Source organism: Lagenorhynchus albirostris, chromosome 17 (genome assembly GCF_949774975.1).
Source record: "Lagenorhynchus albirostris chromosome 17, mLagAlb1.1, whole genome shotgun sequence".
NCBI lineage: Eukaryota > Metazoa > Chordata > Mammalia > Artiodactyla > Delphinidae > Lagenorhynchus > Lagenorhynchus albirostris.
The window spans coordinates 43,699,220-43,715,432 of NC_083111.1; the positions used below are offsets into that span (position 1 = coordinate 43,699,220).

At 39.0% G+C, this 16,213-nt stretch overlaps 1 protein-coding gene across 12 annotated transcripts in view; it reads left to right on the forward strand.

Annotated features, from left to right (window-relative positions):
* The window catches only part of MTDH (metadherin), a 55,093-nt gene that overhangs the window by 1,255 nt on the left and 37,625 nt on the right, over positions 1-16,213 (forward strand). For 11 of the 12 annotated variants that reach the window (XR_009536480.1, XR_009536479.1, XM_060128231.1 and 8 more), the window contains exon 2: positions 12,344-12,445. The exons of the other annotated variant lie outside the window; for it this stretch is intronic. Coding sequence is in view for 9 of the 11 variants with exons in the window: in XM_060128231.1 (XP_059984214.1) it covers positions 12,344-12,445 (102 nt within the window). In the remaining 2 variants the exon portion in view is untranslated. The remainder of the gene's footprint in view (positions 1-12,343; positions 12,446-16,213) is intronic. 12 annotated transcript variants of the gene reach the window in all.

Sequence of the window (16,213 nt, forward strand, 5' to 3'; positions counted from 1 at the left end):
AAGGGAGACGGTGGCCCACTCTCTTTCCGGTGCCTGTGGCAAGTGGAGGCCGGACCTGGAGCAAGGCAAGAGGGGGGTCTGTTTTCTCGGGTACTCGGGGCTCCGGGGCCCCCCCGAGAGAGCGCTCAGGCAAGTTCGGCGGAGCGGTGTGGGCGTTTTGAAATAGAGTAAAGGGATGACAGAGCAGAAAGGCGCAGGTTGCGCGAGGCGTTCCGGCACCGATTTACCGGGCCACATGTGGAAATGCAGAGAGCATCACAGCTGTTTTAGCATGCCTTCGCGTTTCATTTCTGCGGTCTTTATGGCCATTTCCCCGCGGTTCTCCCATTGGAACGTTCATGGTTTTATTCATTTAAAAAAAAAAGTACCGTGCAGTTGAACAGGGTATGGAGGGTGTGCAAAATGAGAAGCAGCTCCTAACCTATTTTTATAGCCACTGGATTTAGCTCTTCCCATTTTCAGTACGATAAAGTACAATACTGTGTGACCTGCGCTCTGATTTTTGCTGGATACTGAGAAGTATACACGTGAGAGTTAAAGTCAGGCATGGAAACTAATACAGGAGACAGATTCAAAAATAATTCTAAAATTTTGTAGACTGACAGGTGCTGTAGAGGTGTGAGCAGTATAAATGAGGGTTGGAGAGTGGGAGACTATTTGCATTGGAGGCATTTAGGCAAGTTATTGGAGGAAGTGAGATCTGAGTTGAAGCTAAAGTAATGAAAGTATGGTTGGTAACAGTACAAAGGATAAGGTTGTAGTAGAGATGTGACAGGTCACAGTTACTGCATTATTAGGTCTAGATTAGACTTGCTGATTAAGAGGATGCAAGATACATGCAAGACCTGGAAAAGGATACAACTTTGTCAGTGTGAATACCACCTTAGGTTAGGAAAAGAGAAAATACAAGTGACTTGAAACATAGGTAATTATATTTAAACTTGTAGAGAATATCAAGGATTACCAGAAAGTAATGTTATCGTGGAAATAAAGAACCTGGCTCCAAGACAGGAAAGAAGGTGATCTTGAAAAAAACACATACATTAATAAGTCTAGGACCAGTGTGGATGAAGCAGGGTGTGAAAATTTCAAAGCCCTGTTTGGGACGTCTGGAATTTCAGATAGACTTGGGTCAAGAGACAGGTGCTCCAAGAGCCCACACGAAGTGCATCACAACACTTGGATGACCCATCTGAAGAAGGAACACAGACAGGCTCCTATGGAACTTGAGCTGTGAAATATGCTTATCAAACTTAGTACTTATTCCTTCTCCTTTTCATTTGAGTTAAGGGAAGGGGAATGAATAAATAAATCCAGTATTATCTTTGGGGAGTGGAGAATGGGAAGACTAACGGAGTGGTTGAATGTTAATCACGTGAGAAAACGTATTTGCCTACCTAATGGTAAAGTTGTGTTGGAGAAGTTCATCAGCACAAAACTGGCTTTCAAATGTTTTTGCAACCTGCAGTGAAAACATTTTACATTGCAATACCCCCCACACATATATCAAACTATTCTATTTGTTTTTCTTTAATGATATTTGTGACCCACTAAATTGGTTTCATATTTGATTATGAAGCGTGACCCACAGTTAGAAAAACACTGCTTTATAGGGTTAAGAAATATAAGCTTCCATTTATTTAGTTAGTACTCATATGGTTTGCACTGTGCTAAATATTTACTTGGGGAAAAGCAGGATACTGCTTGCAAATGGAAGGCAGTAAAAAGGAAAACAATATTCATATGTCTCACAGTGAAGGAAATACAAAAGTAAAAGCTTAGTTTTTCCCCAGGGAGCTGCTTATTCCAGTTGTGGAAAAAGATATCAGAAAACCCTAGTGTGGGCCCAGGTGGCCAGGAAAAACCTTATCACAGAATTTGACTTTGAAAGTGGGGAGGAGCAGGATAGTGGGAGAGACTGAAGAAACAGCAATGGCTCAGGGGAGGAAGACTTAACTCTGTCAGCCTGGCAGGAATTAGGACCTCTAAATTTGAGTAAGGCATTTAACCATGCTCCGATTAGCTTATCTTGTTTATAAATTGAAGATCTTAGTTGAGTTAAAGCACTGCAGGATTCCTCAGCGTGTTAACCCTAACTACTTGCAATAGACTTACTTTGGGGGTTTTTTTGGTCGTGCCACACGGCCTGTGGGATCCTAGTTCCCTGACCAGGGATCCAACCAGCGTCCCCTGCATTCGAAGCATGGAGGCTTAACCACTGGAGCACCAGGGAAGTCCCTGCAATAGAGTTACTTCGAATGCTTGTTAAATGGTGTAGATTCCTGAGTCCTACTACATATCTTGTAAATTCAGAATCTGTGGAACTGGGTTCAGGGAATCTGCATTTTTAACAAGCTCCCTTGCCTATGAGTTTGAAAATCATTCCCTGCAATAGGGCCGTAAGATCCATAGTATAAGAGAGATTTCTAAATGGAGTCATGTTTAATCTTATGATCCATCTTTTATTACTACATCATTCTGATAAACATTTTAAGATATACTTAATTCTGATTCAAGTGGAATCAGTGATGTCAACTACTGCAGTTTTTTAAAAGGACATTCCATATTTGTTTAAATATTTTATTTTCGTCCTTTCAGTCCATCCTTTTTAGTTTTCTCTTAAATCATTCCAAATTTTACAACTCAAATTTTCAAAATTTGTTTCTAGTTGCCTTCTTTTATTTGTAGAATAGATGTTGTTTAGCTTTTTAAAATCTATTCATAAGCATTTTTTTTTAATTCTTATATCAGTTTGCTTTTTATCCCCTAATTTCTTGCCATAAGTTTTGGGGGGCATGAATTGCAGTTTGTTCCCCTGTTAAAAGTGAAGGGAGTGATGAAGGGGGCAGCACTTTTCACTGGGCTTAGCTCTTGGCATTTTTGGAAATCATTGTTTTCATACATGTATTTTTCATGACACCTAGTTCATTGTGAGTGTTAAATAGGCACTCAGTAAATATTTTTTGCTTGACTTAATCTGTGCAGTGATATGGATGGATGTAAGATCTCAGATAACTGGTCTTTAACAATTGTTGCTTTGAATTTCAACTGGAAGCAGGTAACCAAGATCATCGTCAAAGAAAACTCATTTTAGTGGACAAGTTTTTTTCATATTAGTTTAGGAATTTTCATAAAGATTTGCCATAGTGCGATTGTTAATATCTATAAGCTCAGTAAATAAAAGAGTTGTTTGCTACTGTATAACCTTGCACGGTGCTGGCAGTCAATAAGTAATTATTGAATGCATAATATAGTAAGATGTCCCACCAAAGTATTTATGCAGCATACTCCTATTTTTCATGCCTAGTAAATTCCATGTGAGCCACCTTTTTATTTTTACAGTGGAAAATGGCTGTGTTTGCCTCATCTGGCTAAAATTTTGTAAGGTCCATCTTTCTACAGCCAATAAATCATTCTAATAGTATGCTGTGTCTTTTGTAGTCATTACTTCTTTTCCAGTTTCACTGCCACTGCCCTGCTTTTGGACTTTATTACCTTTTGCTTAGGCTGTCCTAAGCATCCTAACTGGTTTTCCTGTTTCCAGTCCCTTTGTTGCCAATCTTTTCTACGCACTCATGCCAGCTAAATCTTTTAAAGCCCAGTTCTGTTCATGTGACTTTCAAGTTCACATCTTTTCAATAGTTCCTCAGCACCTGCTGAATAAGATCCAGTGACATGGCACTCAAGCCTTTTCATGATCTAACCCCATCTTAGATTTATCTCATACCATTACCCCTAAGACATTACCATTAGCTAGACGTCAGTGTCTCTCTATTCATATTATCTTTTTCTATTCATATTATTTTTTCTAAAAGGCCTGTTTTTTCTGTATCTCTACCAATTTCTACCTATCCTTCAAGGCCCAGCTACATTGCTACCTTTACTATAAAGCCTTCTCTAGCTCCCCAGCTAGAGTTAGTCTCTCTTTTTTTATGTTTATTTTATATTTTTTATGAGAGCTGAAACAAGAAGGCAGAGCATTGCCTGGGAATGTGCTTGTAGGATGACTCAGATCTTTTCACAGCTATGTGCATGCCCAAGAATGACAAGTATTGATTTTGGGGTTAGAAGTAAATTTTAGTGAGTAAGCAAATTTCCAATATGGAATCTTCAGATAGTGGTGATCAACTGTTTATTTGCCTGTGTCTGTAACTGGACTATTCCTCTCATCTCCAAAACCTCATGTCTAGATGTACACTGAATTTCTTCAATTAGAAACCTGATGTTTGTCTCAAAAACTTTAACATCGCCAAAATAGGGCTTATAATTCCCTGCCCTCTCCCAGTCTTCCCCATTTCTATAAATGGTAAATGACTCTGCCATTCCTTCAGTCATACAAGCCAAAAATCTAAGAATCGTTCTTGGTTCTTCTCTTTTCCTTACCTCCTCATCTTTACCTCATATCCTAATCCTTCAGCAAGTACCATCAGTTTTATCTCCAAAACATATCTTTAGTCCAGCTATTATCACCTTAACTCACTTGTACAGCAGTAGCTTCTGTTGGCTGCCCCCAGTGCTTCCTCGACACCCTAGTAAGGAGTCTTTTTAAAAACAAGTCAGCAGTGGTTGAGAGTCCACCTGCCGATGCAGGGGACACGGGTTCGTGCCCCGGTCTGGGAAGAGTCCACGTGCCGCGGAGCGGCTGGGCCCGTGAGCCATGGCCTCTGAGCCTGCGCGTCCGGAGCCTGTGCTCCGCAACGGGAGAGGCCACAACAGTGAGAGGCCCGTGTACCGCTAAAAAAAAAAAACCACAATCTTGTCTAAAACGAAGATTTCAGTAGCTTTTGCATTTAAAATCTAAACTTCTTTCCTATATGGCCCAACACCTGCTCTTTTTCCTAAGCAGTTTTGAGTTGGTTTCCTCTCATTTGCTACCTTCACCTATAGTAATCTTTTTCAGTTCTTCAAACTCTCACAACCCAGTACCTTTACATGAGCTGTTATTAACACTTCTGGAACCATCTTGACCCCACTGTTCTAATCAGCCTTTAGATCTCACTTTTAAAACGTACCTTCCCAGAAAATGCTTTCCTGATCACCCTATTTGAAATAGGCATCCCCTTTTATTTTCTGTCTTAACCTCTTATATGTGTTTCCTTTATTGTAGTTTGTAAATTGTCTAGTAACTTATTCATTTACTTTTGCTCAGGGTCTTTTCTCTCCACTAGATTATAAGCCTTGATATGGGATAGCAAGCAGTGACTGGCATATAACAGCCTTTGATAATTATTTGTTAAACTAAATGCTGAATGCAGTATCTAAAATGACATCTCACTGTTTAGTTGAATAATCTAAACTGTTACGGGGCTAAATAAATTTGTCTTTTAAGATATTCTCAATAGAATTATGTCTTTTATTCATAGGTGGTAGTTTTGCCATGTCATCCCAGGTATTACTAAATTTACGTGTCATCTACAGGGTTTTCTTTTTCCCTTTAAGTCACTAGTCCCCTTAGTTTTAACTCTTAGAAGAATACTCATTTGATTTAAAAATCTTGAGTGATAGGTAAAACAAACATTCCTGATTTTACCAAAAGGAATCTTGAGTTTCAGAGAGATTAAGTGACTTATTCAAGGTCATAGAGCAAAGGCATTTCAAAGGCAAAACAATATCCTGATTTCTAGTCTAAGAACTCACTGTTATTTCCATTATACCTCTCTGATTTTTTTTTAACCTCTCATTTTGATAGCATGTTCCAGGATATTATATTGCATTCAGAGAACAAATCTAATTTTCTCAGTGAATTACTTTATTGCTTTTAAATTTTACTTTTATAATCAGAAGTTTCTGCTGAAAATTATAATGACCTTTACAGAATCTCCAGAATTTTGCCTCTATTTGTTTGGTTACATGACAGGACTTTTTCATCCTGTCATTTTCTTCTGCCAGAGGCCTTGCAGAAAAGACCTTCAATAGTTCTGACAGAAAAGACCTTAAATAGTCGTGCTCATCTTAAATATCAAGAGCAGCAATAAACCCTCCGAACACTTGTTTGTGTTGCACTTTGGCTTTATTGAGGAATGTACTACTTCTCAAGGTTGTGAGAGCCTTGAAAACTTTTTTAAATGATTGTTACTATTATTACTATTCAAACAAAATCATAGGATCTCTGTGAGGAGTTGGTGTTATCTGACCAGTTTTATTTGGCCGCGCCGCACGGCTTGTGGGATCCTAGTTCCCCGACCAGGGATTGAACCCGGCCCTTGGCAGTGAAAGCGCCGAGTCCTAACCACTGGATCACCTGGGAATTCCTCTCCAGTTTTTAAATTTACTCTGTTTTCTTTCCAGCTATGCTAGTGGTTTTCAAACTGTTCCATAGAATGCCAGTATTCCAGAACGCATCCATCAGGATCTGAGAAAGAATTACATGGATATGTATCTGCTGTATCACCTGTAATCCTTATCTCAGTACCCATCTGACATAAAGCCTTGAAAACCAAAGCTGTATTTACCGTTTCAGAAATCATCTTTAGAATAATTTGGCCATGTGATAGGTATTGAATGTCATCTCTCTAACCTATAAAAGTAGCCCTGAGCATCCCAGATGCAGTCAACAAAGAGATGTTTTGAAATCCCTGAAGAGGATTTAGTTTTGGCTAGCTGTTGAGAAGGCACAAGGATCTTTACCCTAAAGGAAATAACTCAGGATATATAGCAAGATTTTGCAAATTTGATTTATAGGCCATATTTATAAGATTATCCTCTTAGTTTTTAGGAGTTTAAAATTGGGGGTGAATTTAAAAATAAGTTGGTAAATTACTGTGACTGAAGCTGTAGTTTATGTGTATGTTTAGTTTACGTAATTGATATGTGCACAACATTTGGCAGGAAAAAACACACAATTTGTGTTCTCACATAAATGACAAGAAATTATTCTATCTTGAATATGTATCAGCACTCTTCACAACTAAAACTAAGAAACTGACAAAGACTTAGTCTTGTCCATTAAATGAGATAATGCATGTGCTTGGCACATGGCAAATACTTGGAAATTATTAGATCTATCAGCTAAAGATGATATCTCTTGAATTTCCATGATGTCTTGCCTTTATTTTTTTTTATCATGGACATAATATGTAGTCTTATGCTTCCTGTATGCTCAGTATAATTTCCAGCTAAGAAAATTAAGACTCCAGTGAAGTAGTAACTTGTCCAGGGTGATAGACATTTGGGATTCAACCGTGGTCTCAGCTTGCCTTCAAAACTTATACTCTTCTCCTTAAAGAGGCTGGGGAATGGGGCTGGGTAGAGGGCGGGGCGGGGGGAGGCAGAGTACATCTTTTGTCTGTTATTTTATGTGGACCTTTTTTTTTTTTTTTTTTGCGGTACGTGGGCCCCTCACTGTTGTGGCCTCTCCCGTTGCGGAGCACAGGCTCCGGACGCGCAGGCTCAGCGGGCATGGCTCACGGGCCCAGCCGCTCCGCGGCATGTGGGATCCTCCCGGACTGGGGCACGAACCCGTGTCCCTTGCATCAGCAGGCGGACTGTCAACCACTGTGCCACCAGGGAAGCCCTGTCTGTTAGTTTAGTGTGCGCTATTGTATACCTGTGTTCTTCCTTTGCTTTGGTCGAAGCTTCTTAAGGGCAGGAATCGTGCCTCACTTGTCTTTGTTTCAAGGTTTTAAGGGTTCTGCATATTACTCTACTGAGTTCACTTACTGGATATTGAGTGAATGAACATGAATGATTATTGTGTAATTTTTTTAGAAAACAGTGAAACTGTAAGCAGCTTTTTAAAAAAGAAAGATAGTATGACATGTCTCTAGAGCAAGCCTGGACTATTTTTAGCCTCTGAGAGGATACATTTACTCATCATTTGTATTCTGTTAACTTCCCAAAAGAATTTGTGTCTGGAGCATTGGGCCCATTGGATACATGTACAGTTTGTTAGCTCTCTTGACCACCAGGACTTAACGTTTCTTTTGAGCTTGCTAGTATGAAAAATGACTTGAGTGCTGGAACATGGGATGAGGTTATGGGTCATCATAGCTTTGGAGAGGAAAGGATATTGAAGGAGAGAAACTGTTTCTTGAGCAAGTAAAGTATGCTTTCACATGTTTTCTCATTTACTGTCACTTTAACAAGTTACATAAGACAAGTTACATATTTTCTTCATATTTACAGATGATGAAGTTGAGGGTTAAGTCAAGGAAAATGCTTAAAGTCACAGTGATTAAATATGGAAATTGGGCCTTAATCCCAGGTTGTCCATTCCAAAGCCCGTAGTCTTTTCATATTTCACTTTTTTTTTGGTAGTTAGTAGACTGCCCTTCTAGTTTCTAAACTTAAGAAGTGGACTTCCCTGGTGGTGCGGTGGTTAAAAATCCACCTGCCAGTGCAGGGAACATGGGTTCGGGAAGATCCCACATTTCGCAGAGCAACTAAGCTCATGTGCCACAACTACTGAGCCTGCGCTCTAGAGCTCACAGGCCACAACTGTTGAGCCCATGAGCCACAACTGCTGAGCCCGCAAGCCACAACTGCTGAGCCCGTGAGCCACAACTACTGAGCCCATGTGCCACAACTGCTGAAGCCCAGGCGCCTAGAGCCCATGCTCCGCAACAAGAGAAGCCACTGCAGTGAGAAGCCCACACACTGCAACAAAGAGTAGCCCCCACTTGCTGCAACTAGAGAAAGCCCGCGCGCAGCAATGAAGACCCAATACAGCCAAAACTAAATAAAATAATTTTTTTTTTTTTTTTGCGGTACGCGGGCCCCTCACCGCTGTGGCCTCTACACAGGCTCCGGACACGCAGGCTCAGTGGCCATGGCTCATGGGCCCAGCTGCTCCGCAGCATGTGGGATCCTCCCGGACCGGGACACGAACCCGTGTCCCCTGCATCAGCAGGTGGACTCTCAACCACTGCGCCACCAGGGAAGCCCCTAAAATAATTTTTTTTTAAAAATTAAAAAATAAATAAATAAACTTAAGAAGTTTCCAAGTAATTTGAAGTCATGGTTTGTACATTTCGTAGCTAAAAATAAAATTTATATAACTAAGTGGAAATAGGATTCTAAATGCTTTCATTTTAGAAGTGTGAAATGTTAAACCTTGTATATGCTTACCTTAGCTATAGATTCTTCTGCAATTTAGAATCAGTTTAACAGATATATAAAGGCCACTCAAATGGAGTAGAAGTCTATTATTAAGCATATCTTCTTATTCTGAACCTTAAAACTCTCAGAGGGCAGATTCCTTTCATATGTCCTTGACCCTGAGGTCCCTATGTGATGCCTTGTACTTAATTACTTAATAAATGTTTATGAAATTAGTAAATTGGAGATTGACTAATGTGAAGAATTTTATTGAGTAGTTATCAAATAAGACCCTGTTCCCCTGCTGTGTGGCCCCCTCCTCCATTTTATTTTCCTGATTGTCAGCTAGGTGTCTTCATTCTGCCTTATCACCCTCCCAACACACACACACGTTCTTCTTTGAATGTATTTTTTAAAAGGATCTGGGATGGGAGTTGAGGGAATGTTTAATAACAAGGCTGACATGGCATTATCTACAAGTTTATCCATGTAAGGAATGATTATATCATTTTTCTGTTACTGGTTGATTTTCACCAAATTTGAAGGACATTTTGGGGTGGTCTAATTTAAAATATAGATTGCATGCTATATATAAAATTAACTTTGGTTGGCCCTGGAGGGGAACACCTCAGAATTTTCCAGAGAATTTTAAACCGGGGTATAGCAAGAGGCCCATGTAATTCTAACCTGTAGAAACAGCACCATATATATTATAAAGTCTCTATGATCAGAGAAGATACTTTCATGTAAAACCCAGCATGGAAGTCATATTGGATTTGAAGTGTTAGTTTGCGATTAGTTCTTTTCATGTGAGCAAATCTACATAATATGCTTCCATTTAGGGATTTGCTAATTTAAATGTGGTTAATGCTTTACCAGGACAAGGCTTCCTTGACCAGCTAGTAGAGATCAGATTAGTGCTGTTGATAGGTAGGAGAGGCACAACCATCAAAGTGTATCCTCTTTTCCTGCTACCTAAGAATGCTGTTGACTTTTCCCTTGGGATAGGGGGCTTATTATTTCATGGTGTCAGGCATTTGTGGGGAGCTGTTGGTGGTGACTTACGGAACCCCAATAGTTATGAGACCTATATAAAGCCCAAAAGTTAGTGGAAAATTGGGAAATCTGCATAGGCCAGAGCTGCAGTTCTAGCCGCTACATAAGTTGTTGCAAAGAAGGAAGTAAAATTGGCACAGGTTGGAATGTGGGACCACCTTTGGCTTGCTGATCATTGCAGAGCCTATGAAATGGAGACTGAGTGTTCGTCTGCTGGTCACTGATTGAGGACTTCAGACTTTGTATTTGTCCAGAAGGAAAGATTTTTTCATCTTTCATTTGGGAGGCTCTATCAGCATTGTTTGCAGTTGTCTCAAAGGAATTGCATTGAACTTTTTAGTGGTTTTTAAGATAGTTTTTAACCACTTAATTTCACCTTTTTACAGTTACTATATAAATTAAAATGACTCAATTTAGTCATTTACATGAGTAAAATGGAGGTATCATATAAGTGACTATGATAGTTTGCTGAAGGGATTAGTTAAATGAAGTTTCATAGATGTGAGGCTTGTGAGCTGCCACGTGAAGAGAGGGAAACTGTGGACTTAGAGCTGTAAGATTGGTCAGTTGGAGTAAAGCTTACATGGAAAGGTGAGGATGACCCCAGAAAATCAGAAAAAGTAAGTTTGACTAGTCTGAAATAAGAGATGGCATACGAGAACTGACAAGTAAGATGGTGATACGGGAAAGTAGAATTAAATAAAGTTTTATGTTCCTGGTGTGGATATGGCTCTAAGCCCAAATTCCTTTCTGGGGTTTCTGACCTTTCTCAATGCATTGTCTCCTCCGCCCCTCCCTGCCCCCCCCATATACATAAACACAGAGAAATGAGAAGAGACAGCATTAAAGTGGCAAAACAGCCCAGAGGAAAGGAAACCAAACCAAGAGTGAGGACACTTGGTTTCAACATTAGCTGTCTGACTTGAACAAGTTGCTTAAGACTCAGCATATTAAATTTGAGTTAATTAGGAATTTAATCAGCTAGAAGACAGCTTTTGTTTGGATTTTTCTGCCATAAATCTTTGGGAAGCCTGCAGATTGGGTTTTGGAATATTAATGGTTTCTCTTTCCAACTGCATATCCCTGATAATTTTGCACAAATGCAGGTAATGTCACATTAGAAAAACTTTGAACATTCATATTGTTTTTGTTACTATAACTCCGCTGTAATAAGTAATCTGGTGGAAATCTGTTCTGCAAGAAGTAGAAATAAAGCAATTTAAACTAGTATATTGATTTACTAACTTACTGTGTTGAATATGAGAAGAATGGGCAAGTGAAAAGTAGTAGTAAGATCCAGAAAGAAGAGGTTAGAAATACAGATACCTGGGAGATACCTGGGCCCTTTTCTTCAAAGTTCTGAATCTAAGTATATTTCTGGTGATGGGGCTCAGAAATGCTTCATTTAAAAAAAAAAAACCCAAACTGGTGATTCTGATTAAAAGCCAGAATTGGTGTTCAGAGACTTAATTCTACTCATGAACACCTCTAAGTGCTGTCATTTTATTTTGGGGTTGTTAGGAAAACTGAGGTAGCCTTTTTATGTGGCAGTGGGTTAGTAAAGCTTCTTAATCCTAGAATAGTAGAGCTATTAGATTGTAAGATTACAGGGGACATTAGCGATTATCTAATACAGAGACCAACAAACTGTGGTCCATGGACCAAATCTGGCCCTCCACCTGTGTTTGTAAAGTTTTTTGTAACACAGAGGTACTCATTCCTTTATGTATCATCTATGGCTGCTTTTGTGCTACAGTAGCAGAGTTTTGTAGTTGCAACAGAGACTCCATAGCTCACAAAGCCTAAAATATTTTCTGTCTGGCCCTTTACCAAAAAAAGTTTGTGGACTTTTGAATAGATCAGACCTATCACTTTTATAGATGTAGAAAAAAACTCAAAGATAACGAGTGAAATACTCTGAGATTACACAGCCAATTGGTGGTCAGAGTGCAAAGACAATTTAGTTCTTTTTCCTGCTTCCATTCCACTATTTTTTGTTGGACGTACTGATGCCTGGGTGAAATCAGAAAATAAATTTGTGGTACAGTTTTGCTTATAAGTTCATTCTTTATTATATTACAAGATGTAGTTCCTAGGGACAATAGTCTTAGATAACACAGCTGTACAAAAATCTTTTTAATTTGGGTCGGGGGTAGAATTTGATTGTTGTATATTCTGTGTCCTGAGTACAAATCTTTGATTTGCTCTGCCAAGCAGTTTGATAACAGAATCCATTATTGTTGCTGTGCAGCCAAACGGACGGACCATCGAAGTGGCTGAGGAAGAGGTCGTCCGAACTCCCCGGAGTGCAGCAGCTAAGCAGCCATTAGAGACACACAAGAAAAATGAAAAGGTCAGTTGGGAGCATGTGAAATTATATGCAAGGCTCTTAATAAAGAGAGTGACATATAAAATGTTACATGTACACCCCCATTTAAGGAAAGCTAAAAATCTGAATTTATCATAGCGATGGATGGGTGGTGGAGGTTTAAGTAAGTTGGTTTTGTTTGTTTGTTTTTTAAGGAGGGATGTATTACCAAGTATTTTATACATTGCTGTGACATTATTAAGTTTTCATTTTGCCAGGAACAATTTATTCATGACTTGAACGTCTTTTATATGAGTAAGGTTCCAGATATGTAACATACCTCTTATTGGAAAACAAAATTGTGATACCTTTGTTAATAGTGCACTTTTGGCATGGAAAGCTTGGCAAAATTGTTCTATGGTATTAAGTGTTAATGTAGATTTCTATTGTGACAGCGACATAATCATCTACTTATTAGATACAATTTGAATTTGTTTAACAAAGGAAAATATTCTGTACTCAGGTCATTAGTAAAAGGTTTGGATGTGCACTCTTAAGTTTTCAAATAAGACAATCTATTATACCCCGTTAATGGTACATTCCTGGGGTTTTATTCATTTTCCAGTTGCCAGTGTTAGAACCATCCCATTTTTATTTGACTTAATTTAGTTTGTAAGTAGGCAGAATGTACAAGACTCTGTTAACAGTGGTACCTCCTGCTGTGGGCGAGAGACTTTTTATTTAATTCTTTTTGGTACATTAAAAGTTGCAACCTCCCACGCCCCTTTTTTTTAACCCTTGCATGCATAGCTCCTTTTCAGGGAAAACGAACAAAAAACCACAGGTAGGTAAGTGGTTTCTAGGAACCAAGGTGCCACAACTCCAGCCCTGTAGAGTAGTGGTGTGAAGTGGTTGGTACAGTTTCTTAATGCTCATAATTTCAAAATACCACTGAAGAACTGGTGAGATCAATTCTGCCCTGTAACCCGGTGAAATTGGTCTAGGGCCAAGACAGCTGCAGGTAGGATGGCTTAAAATGAAGGATGGTTGTGGGAAAGAATTAAATATATGTCTGACTTTGCCTTTGGCAGAAAAATAAATAGTAAATTACTTTTATTAACAAATAAGCATACAATTTAGGGATTGTGAATTTACACTGTGAATAGTTTATATGCTTAATGTAGATGTATACTTCTCCCATCTAGTGTTTCCTTGTTCCTGGGCTTTCTCTCTACTAGTGAGCATTTTATACTTAACTCCTGCTTCCACTCCCTGAATTATCCTGAAAAATCTGTAGTTGGAATAATTAATCAACTACCATTCATCTCTGATTAATTATATATAGATTGTATGTATCAGGATGTAAAACCATAGTTTAAAGTTTTAAATCATTCTGAAATCTCTTATGCTGGAAAGTAATTATAATGGTTGATATTTGTTAAGTATCTAAAACATGGCAGGCACTGTGGAAGGTGAGGTCTGTGTATATATCGTACATATTTATTTCGTACATAATTACTTATTTAATTATAAGTAAATATATTTACTTATAATATAGTAGGGACAACTTATTGAGCACTTACTGGGTGTACTTTTAAGACTTTATAGAATATTTATACATGTTACTTTAATTATCCTTGCAAGAATGCTGAGGAGGTGGTATCATATCTTACAAATAAGAAACGTGAGGCTTAAGTTACTTAAGCTTTTAAAAGTACAGTCAGTTCTAACCTAGACTAACCTGACTCCAAACCTGACTCCAAAGTCTGTGCTTTTTTACTGTTCTGTATTATTTCTGGTCCTTTCAAAAACTCTTCCAGGCAAATATCATTAGTCCCATTTACAGATAAGGGCTCTGAAGCATAGAGGGATTGTGTGATTTCTCTAAGTTCATACGTAGTTTCTGAACTGGGATTTGAACCCAGCTCATTCTGATGCCAAAGCCCATGCGCTGTTTAATCACTTGACAGAACCACCTCCTTTCAGTTGCCATTGCTTTTTTAGTGCAAGGCTTCTACCTTTGGTTTGTCGCCTATTTGATTTCACTTTTTGCATAATAATAAATGCTACCACTCACGCTTAATGTTTCTTTTCGCAATCCTACATCTTGAATTTATGCTTTTTAACTTGGTTCAGTCCAGGTGACTCTCATTTCAGTTAACTTTTTATGCTATTGTGCTGTATGCTTTTGTGTGTTTTAAATATGTGGTGGTTTTTTTTCAGACTTCTTACTGTCTTTTTTCGTAAATAAATATCTTACGTCTACTTATGCACCTAAATATATATTATTATGTATTTGTTTTCCTCTCAGAGCCACGTTAGGCACTTTAAGAAATACGGTTTGCCCGTAAAGCAGTTACACTCTATGCAGTGATTTTTTTTTTTTTTTTTTGGCGGTACGCAGGCCTCCCACTGTTGTGGCCTCTCCCGTTGCGGGGCACAGGCTCCGGACGCGCAGGCTCAGCAGCCATGGCTCATGGGCCCAGCCGCTCAGTGGCATGTGGGATCCTCCCGGACCGGGGCATGAACTCGTGTCCCCTGCATCGGCAGGCGGACTCTCAACCACTGTGCCACCAGGGAAGCCCATATGCAGTGATATTGAATACCTTGTCCTGTCACTTGAGTAAACCTTATAGATAAAACTGTCTAAAAACCGTATATGACAAGAGCTATAGATATTGGGTCTGTAAAGCAAGTTAAGCTACCAGGTCCATTTGGATATGAAGGTTAATGCTTCATTGATGCTAGTGTCTAGTAGAGTATACATTGGATCATTAGCCAGGCTGAATGCATTGTGCTTTTTGATGATGAAGAGAATAAGGAGAAATGTAAGATGTATTTACCCTCAGAGAGATTACAGTCTAGTTAATGAAAGGCAAGCATAAGATACCAGGTAACATGCGGCCTTGACTGCCAGGTATTCAGAGAAGTAAGATTATCCTATTTGGGTAGCCAGAAAAGATTGACTTAATTGGACTCTTGAGGATGGGGATGGTATTTCAGTGAGTAGTAGAAGTGGGGAGGCCAATTTTGGCAGGGGAGAGAAACAAATGAACACAGTCAGTCATTGTTCAGCTGAAACAAAACAACATATTCAGACTCAAGGGAAAGCCCTAGACAGGTTTGACTGGTCAGGATGGGGTGGGGTATGATAAAAACTTAGATATGCTCAGCTGGCAGCAACATTTGTGATTAACAAATCAGCATTGCATCTGTGATTGTAAAGGTCTGAATTAAGATAGAAGTGTGAAGACGGTTAGTAAGAAAAATAGCAAAAGCAAAAACGTATAAAATTTGGTTACCATCAGGTTGTTGCAGACAAAGTCAGTGGTGTCCTACTGAAATACTCATTCATTATAAATATTAACAAGTTCTTACATTTTCGTGATGCTACACAGAGTACAAAATGTTCTTACATCTCTTAATCCTAATGCACAGGGAGGAGGGTAGTATCATTTTTTTTATACAGCTCATTGAAAAGAGTTTAATGAATTGCCCAGGATCACATAGCTAGTAAGTAATGCTCTCTCAATTTCTTTGAGGTAGCAGTTCTCAAAGTATGGTCCGTGGACCCCTGTGAAGGCGTTCCAGGGACCTTTTTGTTGGGTCCCAGAAGACAAAACTGTTTTCAGGATAATTAAGACATTGTTTGTCTTTTCCACTGTGTTAATATTTGCATTAATGGTGCAAAAGCAGTAGTGAGTAAAACTACTGACGCCTTAGTACAAATAAAGGCAGTGACACCAAGCTACTTGTAGTTGAATTCTTTGCTGCAATCCACTTACTTGGGGAAAAAAAAAATAAAAAAGCTAA